A 15,714-nucleotide genomic window follows, 5' to 3' on the forward strand; every position below is an offset into this window, starting at 1 on the left:
TATGGCTTGGGCGGCAGGTTTTAGTTGTTTAAATGTATATTGAATAAATAAACAACTGTTGTTCTGCTCATCTCTGAATTAACTAAACAATGCCATCATGTGTCAGACTGTAATAAATGCTGGTGTTGACAATTAAGTGCTGGTGCCAAGCACCGGAAACCACCAGCTCAAATTAAGCACTGCATTAGTGGTTTCAGACAATGGTCTACAGGGCAGGAATCATGTTAGATCAATAGGCTATCTACAGGCATACATTTATATAAAAGTAAGCCTGAAATTTAAATCAAACTGTACAGTGCTCTGAAGTATCCATGAGGTGACACACAGCACTATATAAAACTCCTAAATAAATGTATCAATCTAAAGGGGGCTAGTATACATTGACAGGGGTTACCCTGAAAATCTGGTATGGATCCAGACCTTATGGATGACCACTGAACATGCCTCCTGTCCTTAAATAAAAAAAGGCAGAAGGAGGTCCAGAGAAAGTCACCAAAGTTCACAGTTACAGAAGCTTATATCAATCTGTAATGTTGAACATGCCCTCCAAATGATCTAAAATGAGTTAAATAGCCAAGATAGACCATACCATTACTCGGATTGGTGAAGATCCATATCTATCTATATATCTATCTATCTATATATATATATATATATATATATATATATATATATATATATATTAAAAAACAATATATATTTATAATGTGTGTGTCTTTTACAGTTTTTGGTGGTACTTCACTGTAAGTGACGTACTTTGTAATGTGGAGGGAAGCTTGTGTGTAACCGATTGTGTGAAATGGGGTACACACACATGTTGTTTTCGGGCACTACTACAGACTTTATCAACCCCAAGGACTGTGACACAACCTGATGACAATCAGATGTATCTTTTTGCGCTCCATGTGAACATCAATTTTAAACACACTAAAGTTCCCGTGTCATTCTCCTCATTGTGCTTTCCAGGTAGAAACATGTTGTACAAGGGTTAGTTTCTCTATCTCTTGATAATGTGTGTGCTATAATGATACCAGTGCTGTTGTCTTCAGATATTCGAAATCCTCATCTGGCTATCGCTGTAGCCTCTACCACTTTTTATTTTAAAACTAAGTAGGGTAAATGCTCATTTCTATCCTCAATTACCTAGATTTCGGAAAAGTTGAAGGGCAGATCAAATAACACATTTTACAATATTTTACTTGCACAGCAACATTAATACATACTGGGTCATCTGACTGAAGCTACCATGAGGTAGCCTTTATCTTCTCTCCTGGCAATGAAACAGCTGCTTCGCCCTGGTGGCGTTTATGGGGTGGCATTGCATCATAAACTGCCCCAAAGGGGTAGTAGAGTCAGAGCCCCTCTGCCAAGATTAAACAATGCTGAGGCCTGAAACTGACCTCTGTTCAGAGCAGGGGCCTGAATGGCTGCACTGGACATGGGATGCAGAAGAACAGGTGTTGTAAACAAGGAAAAAGGACATCCTTCCAGGGTCGTTCAGAAAGATACTCCAAGGAAGTGGCACTTTCCTTGTTGAAATTTACATATTTGCCACTAAGGAAAAATAATACCTCTTAGAACTGTACATTACTTTGAATACATAATTACTTTTTTTTTTCCAAAACTGCCTGTAATATCTGCCCTTAGTTAAAGATTTAAAAGAAGATTTTAGGACTGAACCCACTCGAGATCAGTATTCGCTTTCTATCAGTAAACCTGTTAGTGCTTTAGTTATATTTTTAAATCCAAAAGAAGCTGAAAACAAATTGAAAAATAACAACCAGGAAACAAAAGACTTCTATGTATTATGTTGTGTGTAAAATAAGAATTCCAGATCTGGTGCCTCAGAACAGAAGCATTCTTAAAAGGGCTTAGGGGCAGTTTTGGATCCAGCATAGGTATCTCTCTCTCTCGTTTGCAGCTTTCGACCAACAGGTTGGTGTGTTTCAAATTAGTGGATGACGGGGTTGGGCAGTCAGTCACATGCCAGGGCAGGCCATTACCGCCGGGGTAAAATCAGTCCGGGCCAGCTGCCTGACGAGCAGGGTTTGATTTGGACTGACTCTTCCCGATCAGTCAATCACGTGTGATCAGGTGCTGACCCACTGAAGGCTGACCATGTAAGCTTCAGATTCGGGGGCATGTCAAGCAGCGAGCCACTCACTCTTCCCAAGGAGTCACTCAGGGGCATATCAACAACAACTGGCGATAATTATTGCTAAGCGCACTTAGCGCTAGGATAATTATCGCCGGCTTGCATGGATTTTTATCGCTGAGATAGCGTGCTATTAGCAACGCTTATCTCAAAAGCAATAAAAATCCTAGCGCTAACTGCCTAACGTGAGATTATCGCTGGAAACCCAGTGATAATCTCACGAAATGTGGCGTTAGCTTGTTGATAGGGCCTCACAAACTTAGCCATGATATCCACCCTCCATAGGATATCATGGCTCAGTCAGTCCTGAAGCAGGCGTAAGGAAAGTAGCGATAACAGGGGTTATCGCTACTTTTCTTGCCGCTATGCTTCATAGCGTGGGGCTTGATGAGAGGAGAAATTCTCCTGTCATGTTAGGTCAGGAATGCCCACTTTGCATCTCATTAGAGTTGCAAAGCTGGGCGTTACGATTTCGCCCGCTAAAGCAAGGTTTCACGCGTTAGCGTGACTTTGCTAATTAGGCAATAAAATTATCGCCGCTTTTCGGCCGCGAACGGCCGCAAAAGCGGCGATAATTTTCTATCTCGTTGCTGATATGCCCCTCAGTCACCTGTGAGGACTGGTAGCACCAACGACAGGTTTGTTCTCGAAACTTTCGTCAGTCTGAGGTGTCAGGCAAAGGCCCTTTCCCAGCGCCAGGGGATTTTATGAGGCTCTGGCCAATAGAGAGGTCTCCTGGTTTCATTACTGGTTCATCCATTTCCCTCTAGTAATCACTCTGTTCACGTGTGGTGAAAATAGAAATGACCCGTGGAGGCTAATGGAGCCCTGGGCCAATGAACGTCCGCTGCAGTGAGGAGGGTGGAACTGGGAACCAGGGACACAGCGGGTGAAACACACACATCATCACTTATTAATACTGAGTGCCATGGCTGCACGGCACGGTACGTCACCCTCAGAGCTTTAACAAAAGAGCCCACTGTTGTAGCATCAGAGTGAACTCTCAAACTCCCTGGACCAGGACAAAACACGCATCAGGGAGTCCCCGGGATCCAGATCCGGGAGAGTGTAAAGACAGGCTGCTTATTTATTTATTCATTTAATTATGTTAATTTATTTATATTTGTTTGCTTATTTATTTATTGATGCGCATGGATTTGTAAGGAGTGGGCAAGGTCTCATGGGCGTCCGAACAATGCCAGCTGCAGCGTCTTACCAACACCGATTTCATGCACCATCAGGGTATCGCCATACACGGTCCTGAGTAATATTTTGAGACAGCTGTGTACAGTAGTGTATATTCGGGTGCAGACATGTGTACAATATAGCGGCAACACACTTCAATGAGCGTCATATATTATCTCATAGCACAGAGCGCAGTTTGTGCAAACTTGGGCAAGAGTTGGCATTTCCACACAGGGCAGAAAGTGAAGGGTGTAATTGCTTTTTGCATTGTCTTAATTGGCCACAAATAATACAAATGTCCCATGTAACAAACAGGGTTAGGCAACCAATAACAACAGAGTACCTTGAGGGAACCTTTGACATGGTTAGGAGAGTGAGGTACAGTTTGGATGGACCTTCAGGTGTGAACTGGAAGGATGAAACCTCCAAATAGCCTTTGTTTTGTGGGACTCTCTTAAGTAATGAGTGAATGAGTGGTCTTATTGAGCGCAAGGATTGCCCGTAGGCATCTTGACACTATGCGAAACAAACGGACGGTGGAACTCAGTTATATTTTTATTAACTGGATAAAAAGCCACGTTTGAAGAGTTTTCCTAAAGACAGAGATTGATACTGTTACTTTCAATCCATAGAGAAGACGGTTACAATGTAGGGCCGTGGGTCAAAAAAAACTTCGGCCGCCCCTGGAAGAGCGTGTGAAAGCTGGCACCACCAAGAGCCTTGCAGAGCTGGAGCGCAAGGTCCTACCGGAGGTGTACCACCTCTTTACATGGGGGGGCCCTGCCCATTAAGGGTCCCATAGGCCATACACAAGGCCTTGAAAATAATGCACTCCCTGACTGGGAGCCAGTGAAGTGTGCTGATGGCTTCTTTCGCTGATTTGAATTTTGGAATTTTCAAGAGGAAGCGAGCGGCAGCATTCAGGAGGGTTCACAATTTTTTTAATGAACGCTTGGACAGGTCTAGGTAAAGACTACTACAGTACTCAAGTCTTGCTAGCACAAGTGCAGTCACTACTGTATTAGGAGATCAAACAGTAAGAATTTTTCAATCTTCTTAATCACTCTGAGAGCACGAAAGGAGGATGAGGTGACCTTACTTACTTGATCTTTATATTTTAATTCACTGTCAAGTAACACCACCAGATTTTTAACTTGTTGACAGGTGTAGGGAGTGATCCTAACTCAGGCGACCACCGGGTTGGGGACCAAAAAGAAAGGCTGTTTCGACACAGAATAACCTCTGTCTTTGATTAATTTAACTTTAAGAGATTAGAGTCCATCCATTGCTTACCGCACTCATGCAGTTCTAAATACACCGCTGGAAGGAACATCATTTTTGGGAAGGTAAACTACTATTTGGGTCTCATCAGCATATGATGCTAATGACAGACCGAATGGTTTTATGAACGTGGCCAGAGGTGTTACGTATAGATTGAACACGTATAGATTGAACATTGTGGGGCTCAGGATGATTCCTGCGGGACACCACAAGGCAGAGATTAAGATTCTGAGGTGCACTCCTCCGGGGACACCGCTTATCACCACCCAGAAAGAACTGACTGCAATAGGGCCAGCGCAGGGCCCTCTATCCTGAGTTCTCTCGTACGGTCAACCAAAAGCTCATGGTTGACCGTATCAAAGGCCACTGACAGATGCAGCAATATGAGGGCTGCATTTACACACCCATCCAGGGTCACTCGAATTTCCTCAGTGGCCACTATAAGCGTAAATTCCGTGCTGTTGCCCTGCTTTAAGCCAACTGAGCATCATCAAGGAGATGATTTGTACCTATGTAGGGGGCAAGTCGCATGTTCATTACCTTCTCTGCCAGTTTGGCTGGATACGGAACCCATGATATAAGATGGTAATTAAATCCATAACGTTAAGATTGGATTTTTGTTAGTAATGGGAGAACTGATGCTAGCTTCCAGGGGGTAGGAAAAACTCTCCTATCTCGAACATAGCGGTATACATTTTAATCAGATATGATGCTACTGCCTCGGGTGCTAAATGCACTATGAAAGAGCAGAGGGCGTCAAACTTTTTAATGCAGCGCCCCACCAGCATGAAAAATAAATAATAGGGCCCCTCCTCAGAATTTTTCACAATTATTCTATTCAATTTGCAATGTTTAAAGTATGTCTAGACTTATTTAAACATTAGAGTTATGTTAAACCTTTTAAAAATGGCCCATTACAAAGTTTCTGACTGCTGATCATTTGTTTTCAGCTTGAAACAAAGCTCTGCTATCAGCATGATGCTTCTTTTCACCAGAGCATGCGACCCCCTGGGAGCAGTTAAGGCCCCCCTAGGGCCCCCCTCCCCAGTTTGAAGACCCCTGTCTTAGGGGGGACAGGGATCCTGAGGATATCCAGATTTAATACTGGGAATGACCTTTGCAAATCTCTCTACTGAAGGGTCCTCAAATTGCCTGCAACTGGTATTTTTGGAGCCCATTTCTAAGGGTTGGTTATTGTAATGAATGCTGGGGCAGCTAGCAGTAATTTTGTTAAAGATGGTCATTACTTTCTCCTGAAATAAATTAGCTAAAGAGTCACTGAAATCTTGATTATGTACTGCTGAGTAGCTTGCTGTAGGGAGGGTAAGCTTCTTTATTGTTTGAAATTGAGTTTTATTAGAATCACTTGCCAGTTTTCTTTGCTCTGTGTAATATCCTGATTTGAAAGCTTTTTATATTCTGCCAAGCAGAGTTCATATTTTTCTCACTCTTCCTCCTTATATCCCCTATGCCATGTGTGCTCTTGTCTCCTACATCCCAGTTTAGCGGCCCTGAGTGTTTCATCAAACCACGTTGAGATACCTTTTTTATATTATTAGTTCTTAGTTTGGTGGGGGCAGTGTTGTTGAGTGCGGAGCTAATTCAATCGGAATAGTCCTCTGCCACATGATCTAAGTTATCTTCTAATTTGGGCAGGGGATTTATAAGTAGGGAATTTAATTCAGTAGCTTGTATTTTGTGCCAAGCTCGACCTAGAGATTTCTTATTACATAACACTGCGGGAAGCCTCTCTTGTAGTTGTATCTACCAGTTCACCACATGGTGAACCTACCAGGTCAATTGGAGGGAGTGAGGGTTTACAATGTTGGGATTGTTAGTAAATATCCCTTCCAGCAAATACCCTCCCCAATGCGTGATTAGTGCCACCCCTCCACCCCCTGTATTAGGTCTGTCTAAAGAAAGATGGCGTATCCACTGGAGACCGCCACAATACGTTCAGGGCCCGAGTTATCATCAGCCCAAGTTTCTGTGACGAATACCAAATCCGTTTGGTGTCCCATCAGAAACTCAGCAAATTCAAAACGGTGCTTAAACGGGGACCTGGCGTTCATAAGCGCACACTTGATTCCTAAATTATCATATGCTAATTCGCTACTCTTATCACAGAATGGGTTCTCCTGACTTTTTCTTAGTTAGAGGGCTAAGATTGATGATTCTGCTGCTACAGGTCTGGCAAGAAGTCAAAGATTATAATGGATATGGAACTCAATAGAGAGAAGTCGTCAGACTTACTGATAAGCCTGAGAGCTAGCAATGCCTATTCAATAGCTGAGAAACCGGCACTGCTCTGGGTTAAAACATCCAGGGGTATTGGCGCTGGGTGCAGCCCAGGCATGGATGCGCTGCTTGCTGCATTAAGAAGCCCGTCATGAAAGAGGCGTTTCATGGGGGGGCGGGGGGGGGGGGCAAGACCCGCACTGGCAGCGCAAGCGATCAAGCAGAAAATATGTGAGGGGGAAAGTAAAAGTTATAACTGAGGTCCAGCAACCTCTATCAATAGACCCAGGCTCCCCATGTGTCTACTGACTACTGGCAAAATTAAAAATAAGGCAACAAAAAAGGGGCGAACAAACTTACAAACTGATTACAATCTTTAAAAAACGGGACAAGCCCTTTTAAAGATGGCACCAGGAGTGACGGAGCCAGACAACTCCGAAAAACAGGCACCCTTTGCACCTACGAGGAAAGAAAACAGGCATCAATCTTGTTGTTTTGGTCCCCCTCTAAGATGGTGGTTCGTGGTTTGAACCACAGATAATAGGGTCAGAAGGCAAGGGGTCTGATCATTTTTATAAAGAAACATTCAAATACCTAGATAGCCCCAAATAACAAGAACATTTCTTCAGAAGAGTAACCTAGAACTAGAGTACATGACGTAAATGGAAAGGATCATGGGTGACTGTATAGCATTATAGGTTACTGCTGAAGGCTATACTGGTTGTTAAAAGCCCTGACCCCGGGTTATAGGCCCGAGTCACGGGTGAGACCCTATAATGGAGGAGATCGCCTTTAGCAACCTTGATGCAGAAGACCTATAAGGCTATTAGAACATTCAACCCACTGAGGGTTGAATATTGTCAATTAAAGAGGGAGAAAATTAAAGAGAGATATTGGAAAGTTGGAGCTGAAGGTCTGTATTAGTCCTTATTGATTCTGAGTCACTTCAGTATGTCGTAAGGAGTTTTGAGCATTCTAAGGTTCTGATATAGCATTAGAGACACCTGCTGAGGCTAGTACCCTGATTAAAGGCCCTTTCCCCGAATTACAGGCTGTCACAAATGAGGTCCTATAACCAGTGATCAAGACTTTATGATTGCCAGTCCGAGACAGAACGGTCATAATTCTATTAGAATATTCCATCTACCGAGGGTAGAATATTCTAAATTAAACAGGAAGAAACAGAAGAACAAAGAATGGAATGTAAGTTCAGAAAGCCTGCACCTGTCAATACAGAATAGGCTTGGAACAATAGTATTTCCCTTGTGTTCGTTTCCATGCTTTGATCAGGACAGGAAGAAGTCAGTGTACAACTGAAATGAATTTATCAGTACTGCATTTATCTACTGGTTTTTCGGACTTCCCTGTTAGCCCTGCTGGGTGTTTCTTGTGTGTTGCCAGGGTCGAAATGCGGCAGAAAATAGGCCCAGACGCCAAAATAATAGTGCCCCTTATTAACGAATCGGATATCTAAAAAGTGTCCAAGATCCTACAAATAGGGCCAGTTTTGAAACTATGTCGGTGCTCTATAAGGTATGGGGGACTGCACGCAGTTGTGCTTCGCTGCAGACAATGTTTGTAATAATATTGCGGAAATAAAAGCGTTATGTCCTTTCTACTTAGGCCAGGATACCGGCCCTTTCCACGCTCTCTCCACGCCCCCCGCCCCCTCCCTCCCTTCCTCTGCCCTATCGTGTAACAGATGAGGCTGGGAAGTGACAGCTCAAGTGTTTAGAAGTTGGAACAAATTGGCGGCGCATCGTTCCCCAGGGAAGGCCCCCCTCAGGAGGCGTCTGCCTCCCGCCATGACGCCATGATGGATGGTCCCTCTTGCGAGGTGTTGGATATCCTGCCGGGGAGGGGGCGTTTGTTATTTAAATGCCTCTCCTTTTATGTTGCGGTTCATTGTTATTCCCTCGCTCACGTTTTGTTCTGTTTTTTTCAGAGTTTGGCCAAATGGGAGAGCGAGAACAAGATGGTGTGTGAACAGCGGCTGCTGAAGGGGGAGGGCCCCAAAACCTCCTGGTCCAGGGAGATGACCAACGACGGAGAGCTGATCCTGGTAGGAGAGAGCGCGACACAATGTGTGAACTCTTGACTGCCCCCTCGTCCCATTGGTTATTGTTATTATAATCTCGGGGCACATGGGCCTACTTCGGGCTGCACCGAAACGCCATCTTCTGTGACAGTCCGATCCCTCAAAATGGGCTCTATAGTACGCAAGAGGCAGAGCCAGTCACGTGACAGGCACGCCAGACATGGTACTGACTGTCAGGTTAGCCTAACGTGATTGGCTGACACTGCGGCAGCCCTGCCAATCGCTCAAAGGGAAAATGATCAATTTTCCAGAAGGCGCTGTAGTGCCTGGCATGTGAGTGACGCCATTCCTCCTCCCGGACTTCAGAGGCACCACCATGTCATAAATTTCCTCCATTTCTTTAGAGCCTGCATTCGGTTGTTATCATTTCTTTACATGTTGTCACTATAATCCTAAATCCCTTCAATCGGTGTTGGCTCGTATTGGGTACATTTACAACGTTCCACTGCTTTTATTAGTCAAATATGTTTTAATATGTACCCACCTTGTAGGAGCTCTCTAAAAAGAATGTTAAATCAGGAAACCGAGTCTCCCCCACTCCCCCAACCAGTACAAAAGGAGTGGTACATGACTTGTTCTGGACGGAGGGGTCATTATTGATCACCGTGAAAGACAGACGCGAGAGAGATGTGTGATGGGCTGTCTCCCCATTTCTTTTTCTCTTAGCATCTCCCTGTCCTCTACCGACCACGAACAAACAATGAACCATATTAGAATCCAAATCATCTAGCAGTTGACCCTGCATGAGGTCTCCGCCTCTTTTTACACCCTTATTCTAGAGGTCTCCCATATCCCCTAGTGACGCATCCTCCTTGCCCCCCCCAGCCAACACCATCCTCGGGCACTCCTCTGTCACTCTCTCCTCTGCTTCTACTCTTCAAACTTAAGCTCCAAGCCCCGCTCATTTCCCTGCCTCTCATCCCCTTTCCATGTTCTCCACTCTCTCCCCCTGGTCACTGGTACTTCCCTACTTGCTCTTCTTCTTTGTTCTCTTTCTCCTACTTCCGTGTGCCCTGCCCTCTCCTAACCTGTTCCACTTGTCCCCTCTTTTTCCTTGGTCTATTTTCTTCCCTGTCCTACATTCTTTCCCCACACGTTTGTCCCCTCGTATTCCCCATCCTGTGATCCTTGTCCACTCCTGCCCTTCTCCCTACTTTGTCCCCATCCTCTGCCCCCTTTACGTGACCCCCCCATCCCTTGTTCCACTTCCTGAACCCTTCAAGTTACAACTGTAACATACAGACCCTGCAAGCTACAAAACCAGTAGTGAATACTATATTAAAATCAAGGTAATATGATTATTGGTATTACTTCTGTAATTTTCTTCTCTTTCCAGACGATGACAGCGGACAATGTTGTTTGCACAAGGATCTATGTGCGAGAGTGATGATGCAAGAAAACTCACAGAAAGCCAGCATACCCTCCAGCTCTCACCTCAGTCCTGCCAGTCGTAGTGCGCCCACAAACATCAAGACACCACTATCGCCAAAAAAGCAGACAGAATCCCGCCTATCGCTTGCAAGATATGTCCGCTCGACCCAGCTTGACCCGTGGAACTCTGAACATCCTTTTCCGGAGATGTGCCCACTCACGGTGCCACTAGGGGTCACCGCAGTGGATATATGTAATACTGCTTACTTGCCCACTTCACCTCCGCCTCAATGATCTTATCTTCGGGCCTTTGAAGAGGCCATCCAGCATATAGGAAATAATAGGATATTTGTGCGTGGCTTTGCCTAACGTGACTGATGCTCCCATAGTCCTCATGACCTGGCTTGTCGGAAATCTCCAGCTTTCACATTAAGCCAGTCCAAATGTGTGCATGTGAGATCTAAACATCTGAGAATTCTTCTGGTAGAACTTTTTATCCATCACAAACCCCAACCAGCCACACATGTCAGTGGCCAATTAGTCCTTTTGCTGTTAAACCTACCTTAAGAAGGCACCTGGATATCCTCTTGGGTGATTAGTGCGCTATACAAATCAATATAACATAACATAACGCAAGGCTGAGTCTGACTCAGTATTATTCGGGACTCCCTCATTGATTTTAAGAGAATAGACCTGATTTGCTAAATGCTGGTTGGTATCATGATCAAAACACCACCTCTTTGGACAATGGAATCATTTCCATACATTTCTCAATGCACTTTCATCCACACAGTGTAAAGTTCTAACCTGGCTGCAAGATGTACCCTTGTCACTCAGTCCAAGAGGTGATGTGTGTGGGAAAACATATGCATCCTTCGTAGCATAGTGTCTGCATTTACTGGCCAATAAGGTGTGTGGGGACTTCAGTGTGTTAATTAATGGAGAGGGGATATTGCTTTCCAATATTGGCAATCCAGTAACCTTCATTAAGCTTACACTGCACTAAGATTATTTCATGGTACCCCCCCGCCTATTGACTGTACTCCTCACTGCACTCCGTGAACAAAGACATTGTGCGTTCAACAGGTGCGAACAAAATAAGTATTTATACCACTGTGTGCAATTAGTTAGGAGTACTACAAAGCAAGCCCAGGGATCTCTAAAACATAAAGCGGCACTCAGGCCTGTCGTATACGCCAAGGCTTCAGCACTGCGCTTTCTACATGTTTCGGGGTCAGTTTTGTTAAAACAGCTGTGCTGTGACAGTTCATAACACTTTAGTCCATCTTCTAATAAAACTGCATAAGTAAAGAAGAAACCATTTGACGCCCATGTTTGATTCAAAACTTACATTGTTGTTTCTGGGCTTTTCACAGATGTCCTCCTTTATTGGAAAAGCTGTCTTGTGTGACAAAGTGACATTCTCACTCGCAAGTTGTCAATTGTATTCAAAGGTCCACCATCATGGTCACATGCCTTTTTTATAATAGAGGATCAGAAGGGCAACAATAATGTTGTTAAGTCTAAGGAGGCAAATCCATGAATTCATAAAACAAAAAATTTCAGTCACTGACACGTTTCTGTAAGTGGTCTGCCTACTGATGTACATTTACATAGGGCAAAATAATTTGCATTAAAAAAAAAAACCCACCAATAATGGAAATTTTCTCAAAACCTCCTTTTTTCAGGGTTCCTCCTAAATAACAGACTGAAATTGTGTACGCCCATTCATGCTTATCACTTTCATTGCTGATGCTCAGAATGCTTAAACCTTGAAATTAGAGAGCAGTTTCCTATCACTGAGTGATTAACAGTTACTCAGTCATTGAGCAGGAAGTTATTTCCCCCACTGCCTTAGACTGACCACTTCTATTCACTTAGTAAATTTTGTCAGATTATCGAGTCAATCTTAATCTGCTAATTCAAAAGTTAATTCTACAGTTTTTGAAAGCGGTATCCATCTCATTTCACTGAATAGAAGGAGGAGGGTTGGTGGTTCAGTGGACTGATGCATCCACTGCAGTGATGTGTCTTGGACCCTGGTGCACCCACTCACCCTTTTTACCATCTCAAGGTTGATACAATGAGCACCCGTAGACAAGAATACAGATCTGTTAACTCTCTGGATGAACCTGTGCTTGAAACAATGGGCTTTGGGTCGTTCCCACTGAAAGGGAAGTCGTTGCTGGACTTCCTTGTTCCATCAGGTCCCTGTGTTATTGCAGATGCTGTATGAACAATGACGTTCAGCCTGTAGCGTATAATTGCAATAATTATATTGCTGTGCTGTTTAAGTACACCTTGGAAGAAGGATAGCAGCCTTCATTGCCTCATTTAAACCACAAATGTCATCTTTTGATTCCAATCACGGACAGGCTTTATCCAAGATAATTTTTAACTTGCCGCACACCTTGGATCGCATAATATTGTGACACAATCCGTGTTTTTCTGTTTTTGTTGTGGGTGCCCACCAAATTCCTACTGGCTCATAAATCCAGACATAGCGCCACACACAACATTGGCATCAGGAAAGATCATTGAAAGTTGCTTCTGTGCAGCAATACTGCACACGTCTTTAGAAAACTACTGATGCAGACGCAGTTCGAACAATGAAAATTGGTAGCAACGCCCTCTATTCTAGAAATTTGTAATGGCAAAAAGTGATTGTTTCAACTGCATTCTGGGGTGGCCAGTGCTAATCCATGATGGCTAAGTAATGCAACATTTTCGGGATAACCACTAAATGTGTACATAATTACAATTTAGATTGATGGTTTATACTTTTTTCTTATGGATATTCTAAAAATTTGGCATAGACCCAACCCTCGTGGACTGTGTTTGGTTAACACTTATTTTGACACTTATGAGGTGGTGCAGACACTATTTTCACCAATATTTGCACTATCATCAATTATAAGCCTTGTGTACATTGTGCCTGCTCCTGGTTTGGACCCAGGGTGTTCATCAGTCCATTACCACTAGCAACCTCAAAACAAAGGAAAATTAAAAAAGAATTCAGTCAAAACAGGAAAGAGTAGAGTCTGTGCATTATTCCCCAGCGTGCGCCTATGTGTAATATGTGCACAGCACACCCGGTAGCTGCTTCAGATGTTATTTCTTTGTTTTGGACTCTTAATTTAAGGAGGGGCCTACATAAAAACAGTCTACTTCTAGAGCTGTACTTTGCCCCTGAGGTGCCTTGGCACTATTGACTGACAATTGGTGTTTATTGTTACCCAAAAGCGCTATATAAAAGCATATTGCCCTCAAAAGGATGCGAAGCTCACTTAAGCCATCAGAAATAGAACCTGTGATCATGAGGGCAAACCCAGATCCCTGACATGGACGCATTCATCGACTACGCCACCAGACCACAATGACACAACAAGCATGCGCAACTGTGTGCTGGAAAACAGGCAAGTGTCAGTGTTTTGGTTTCCTCTCTCCCTGCGTTACCATGGTAATTATACAGTTATGAAATCTGACTTGAGGGTCTAGTTCAGTGTGGTGGTAGCGGAAAGTCTTTAAAAACGCAAAATACAGAGGAGAATTCTTTGACAGAATTTCCTGGATCGTGAGTATATGATGGAAGGTTCTTCCACTGCTGGATTCCTCATATAGATAGCACTTCCTCCTAAATCTGAGCATTGCTGTTCCACAGAACTGTAAATTGGAAGCTTTGTCTCCCTGTCCAGGGTGCAAGGGAGCCCCCATGTCAGGGAGCTCTCAAAGCTGGCGATGCAGCGCTTCAATGTACAGACCGGAGCCCACAATGAGATTCCCATTGGAAACTGTGGCTTGGGTTCTTGTTCTGTATGGTCAAGTGTGAAACTCTTCATATTTAGATGAAAATTGAGCAATGGTCCTTTTAAACATATGTTTAAAGCAAAATTAATTTGTAACTTTGCATGCAGCCTTAGCCTACATTTCGTAACCTCTACCAGATGTTGTGTAGACATGTACAAATTTCCGAAGCTACCAGATGTTCAGGACGCACAGGCCACGAAGGCAGAAGGCTCTCCCATTCTGACACAATGGACTCCACTCAGGAGGGAACTCAAACCATACTTGCTTTGCTGTAACTGCTTGCTTAAAATAGATGGCCATTCTAAAGTATTAAAACTCCACTCCCATTCCCCTGCGATTCACCAGATTCCCTGACTGGAGAAAAAAAGAGAAAGAAAAACACACCAAACCTGGCATGACTGGCAGTAGCATTGCATATTTTATATACAATATTTTTTCACATTTGTTTAGAAAAGCTGTCAAGCTTGTCATGTAGTTCTTGCATTCCTACTTCCCAATAGATCTTTCCTTTCTGTTTTCTCCCTGTAGTTTGTACGTCTTGGAGTATTTATTTGTTAATATTTTTTATAATAAAAAAAGGGGAAAAAGATCTGTTTTGTGATACCCAACCGCCGATATTGCATAGAAAAGACACCACTTGTTTTGTAACATTCTTCTTGTAATAAACGTCATATACACCTTGCTCTATGCGTCCTGCCTTTCTGTTCTTTTTTACCCTGTGTCATTTTAAGGATTTTGCGGGGCCTCAGGCAAGCCATACTTTGGGGCTCCCTGTCCGGAACAGTTTTGCATTTTATTACCCAGTTTCTGCTAATTCAAGCTTCATGATGCCAAACAATATTGAATATTGCATAAAAGGTTGACTCTGGGTGGATTAGGCCTCATGAATATTAGAAGATCGAGGTTTGTAGTTGGTCTTATTTTGATCTTATTCCTATGTGTTTCCTTGGCTCTTTTCTACTTGATATGATCTGTCCCACAGAACTCGCCAATGGCATCTTAACAATCCGGGGTCTATTTTCGGGTATCGGAGTGCTTTACATGAGCACCAGTTTAGTTACAGATGGACACATTCATGTTTTTTAGGTAAAATCAAAGGATGTTGAGCGTCCCTGCTGTGACTCGAACCCGGTTCCCCAGCTTTGAGGTCGACCGCTCTAGCCGTAAGGCTACATCCTCTCCCATTCTTATGCAATGTAGCGGGGTAGCCAAAATTCCTGTGCTGCATTGCATGGGAAGGAGAGCAGGACAGCACCATATCTACAGAGAAATCTCCTCCTCTTTCCCTAGCACCGGTACACAATGAGGCTGCAAAGCGCCATGGACACACCTTTGTGCCATAGTGCAAGAGTGTCTGTGAGAGACTAGCATAGCTTTTGTGCTGAAAGGGGGCCTTCCCAGTAGAAAATACTAGCTTAGCCTAACTTTAAATGTTTTCCCTCTTCGGATATGTGCTGCACATATGCAAAAAGGTGTTTTTTTAACCTCTTGAGTGCCCATGACGAGATGGTCTCGTCATGGGCCGCGGTTGCGCTGTGCCCATGACGACACTATCTCGTCATGAGCCCCGCCCGCTAAT

The 15,714-nt window shown here is 43.8% G+C and overlaps 1 protein-coding gene across 1 annotated transcript in view; it reads left to right on the forward strand.

Moving 5' to 3' along the window:
* The window catches only part of CRABP2 (cellular retinoic acid binding protein 2), a 56,457-nt gene extending 41,640 nt beyond the window's left edge, over positions 1–14,817 (forward strand). The window contains exons 3-4 of the mRNA XM_085639551.1: positions 8,805–8,921; positions 10,294–14,817. Coding sequence (XP_085495677.1) covers positions 8,805–8,921; positions 10,294–10,344 — 168 coding nt within the window. The 3' untranslated portion in view covers positions 10,345–14,817. The remainder of the gene's footprint in view (positions 1–8,804; positions 8,922–10,293) is intronic.
* Positions 14,818–15,714: the final 897 nt, after the last annotated feature.

The sequence above is a fragment of the Triturus cristatus genome, chromosome 12, assembly GCF_964204655.1.
Source record: "Triturus cristatus chromosome 12, aTriCri1.1, whole genome shotgun sequence".
In the NCBI taxonomy this organism is placed as follows: domain Eukaryota; kingdom Metazoa; phylum Chordata; class Amphibia; order Caudata; family Salamandridae; genus Triturus; species Triturus cristatus.